At 50.4% G+C, this 1,596-nt stretch overlaps 1 protein-coding gene across 1 annotated transcript; it reads right to left on the reverse strand.

Moving 5' to 3' along the window:
• Positions 1–561: 561 nt before the first annotated feature.
• LOC127330265 (mavicyanin-like) lies at positions 562–1,141 on the reverse strand. Its single transcript, XM_051356533.2, has 2 exons — positions 973–1,141; positions 562–884 (listed from the first exon to the last, which is right to left on the reverse strand). Exons 1-2 carry the CDS (start codon positions 1,139–1,141, stop codon positions 562–564), a joined length of 492 nt encoding a protein of 163 aa, XP_051212493.2.
• Positions 1,142–1,596: the final 455 nt, after the last annotated feature.

Genomic DNA, 1,596 nt, shown 5'->3' on the forward strand with positions numbered 1-1,596 from the left:
CCTTTGTTTTTTTAAACTAAGTTTTTCAGACGTCCATTTCCTTACGCTTTAGCGTGCATGCTTCCTTACCACGCCTGCTGGAGGGTCCGTTTCGCGCGCTCGCGTCGTAAATTAGCGGTTTTCTCTGCCCAGATGCTTTTCACAGCACCTACATGCTCTAGGGGTGATTAACTTTCTCTTTTTTCCATTCAACGGTTGCAGGAATTTAAATTTTTTGAACACATATAATCCTCAAATTTTACCAGCTCCACTTTCATACCCTTCTTGCCGCGTCCGGAACACATTTTGGAAAGAAAACAATAAAAATCTACCTGGAGGACGGCACATACCTCAACTGAAGCTGACCGAACAAACTACTCCATTGAATGAAGGAATTTACCCGTAGAGACGATACAAACTTACTTGAGGTTAGCTACCTCAAACGCATACAAGCTAGTGATAACAATCCAACCGAAAGAAGAAAAAAAAGTACTCCTGGCAGGCCCCAGCACATCGGTCATCGTTCCAGGACAAGCACGTGCCGATCAATCGACGCTCGTTTCAAATGTCAAGAACTAACGCTCAGAACATGAGCGCGGCTGCGGCTACGGCGCCGGCGGCTGCCATCGCCTGTGAAACCGCTCCGCTGACGAACGAGGCCAAAGAGGATGGCGGCGCAGCTGGGGCCTGTGCGGAGGAGTCGGCGGTGACAACGAGGAACTTCATTCCCTGGGCGCAGTGGTTGCCCACGCCGCAGACGAACCACCTCCTCCCGGCCTTGGCGAGCGGCACCGTGTCGCTGCCGGAGTTCCAGGTGCCGAGCGCGTTCCCGGTCACGTTGCAGGCCTTGAAGTCCGTGCCCGTCACTTCCATCACGTTGTGCTTGTCGGAGGGGTACATGAACACTGCGAACAAACGCAAAGATGTTAGCAAATTCCGGTACGAGTTCTAGCTAAGAGTGGCGGATCGAAGGTGCATGCTCGCGAAACATACTTAGGCTGTCACCGACGACGAAGGCTTTGCCGTCGGTCCAGACGGCAGGGTATTTGAGGGTCCAGCCGGCGGCATCGCCGACAGTGAAGACCTCGGCGGAGGCCGGCGCCAGGAGGACGGCGGCGGCGATGGCCGCGGCAGCCAAGAGCAGCATTTGCCGGTACGCCATTAAGTATATGGCGATCCTCCCTTGTTCGTTGCAGATTGAGTTGTGTGCTGTACCTATATGGCTTGCAGGATAAGTGTCATTTGGAATGTATTTATAGGGGCAGAGATAGCGAACTGGTCAATCAATCTTGTTGTGATTTCAAAGCCGAAGAAGGTGCAGGCTCATGGCGGCATTAGCTGGTGAATGACAGGGATGCTTATACATGAGAAAAGACTACGTTTGGCACATTGTTGTTTCCCCTGCCGGTGAAAGTATTCTCGGCTTCGGGGTTGACATTTTCTCCGGATACTTGGTTCTAGAGTAGAAATGTGTAGTGACCTGTAGCTTGAGCCTTTTTGGATAAATGGTAATACATCATGATACAAATTATAACTAGGCTCTCTAACAATGCAGTGTTAAGAGCAAGAAAAAAATTAAGAATTCACACACCTGAATTATTGAGAAAAAGTAGTCCT

The sequence above is a fragment of the Lolium perenne genome, chromosome 2 (assembly GCF_019359855.2).
Source record: "Lolium perenne isolate Kyuss_39 chromosome 2, Kyuss_2.0, whole genome shotgun sequence".
NCBI lineage: Eukaryota > Viridiplantae > Streptophyta > Magnoliopsida > Poales > Poaceae > Lolium > Lolium perenne.

What these genes read in the sequence shown, in the direction of transcription:
- LOC127330265 (XM_051356533.2), bottom strand. Translation starts at nt 1,141, where the DNA reads ATGGCGTACCGGCAAATGCTGCTCTTGGCTGCCGCGGCCATCGCCGCC. An exon ending in CGTCGTCGGTGACAGCCTAA is followed by an intron (nt 885 to 972) that starts GTATGTTTCGCG and finishes GTTTGTTCGCAG; the next exon opens with TGTTCATGTACCCCTCCGAC.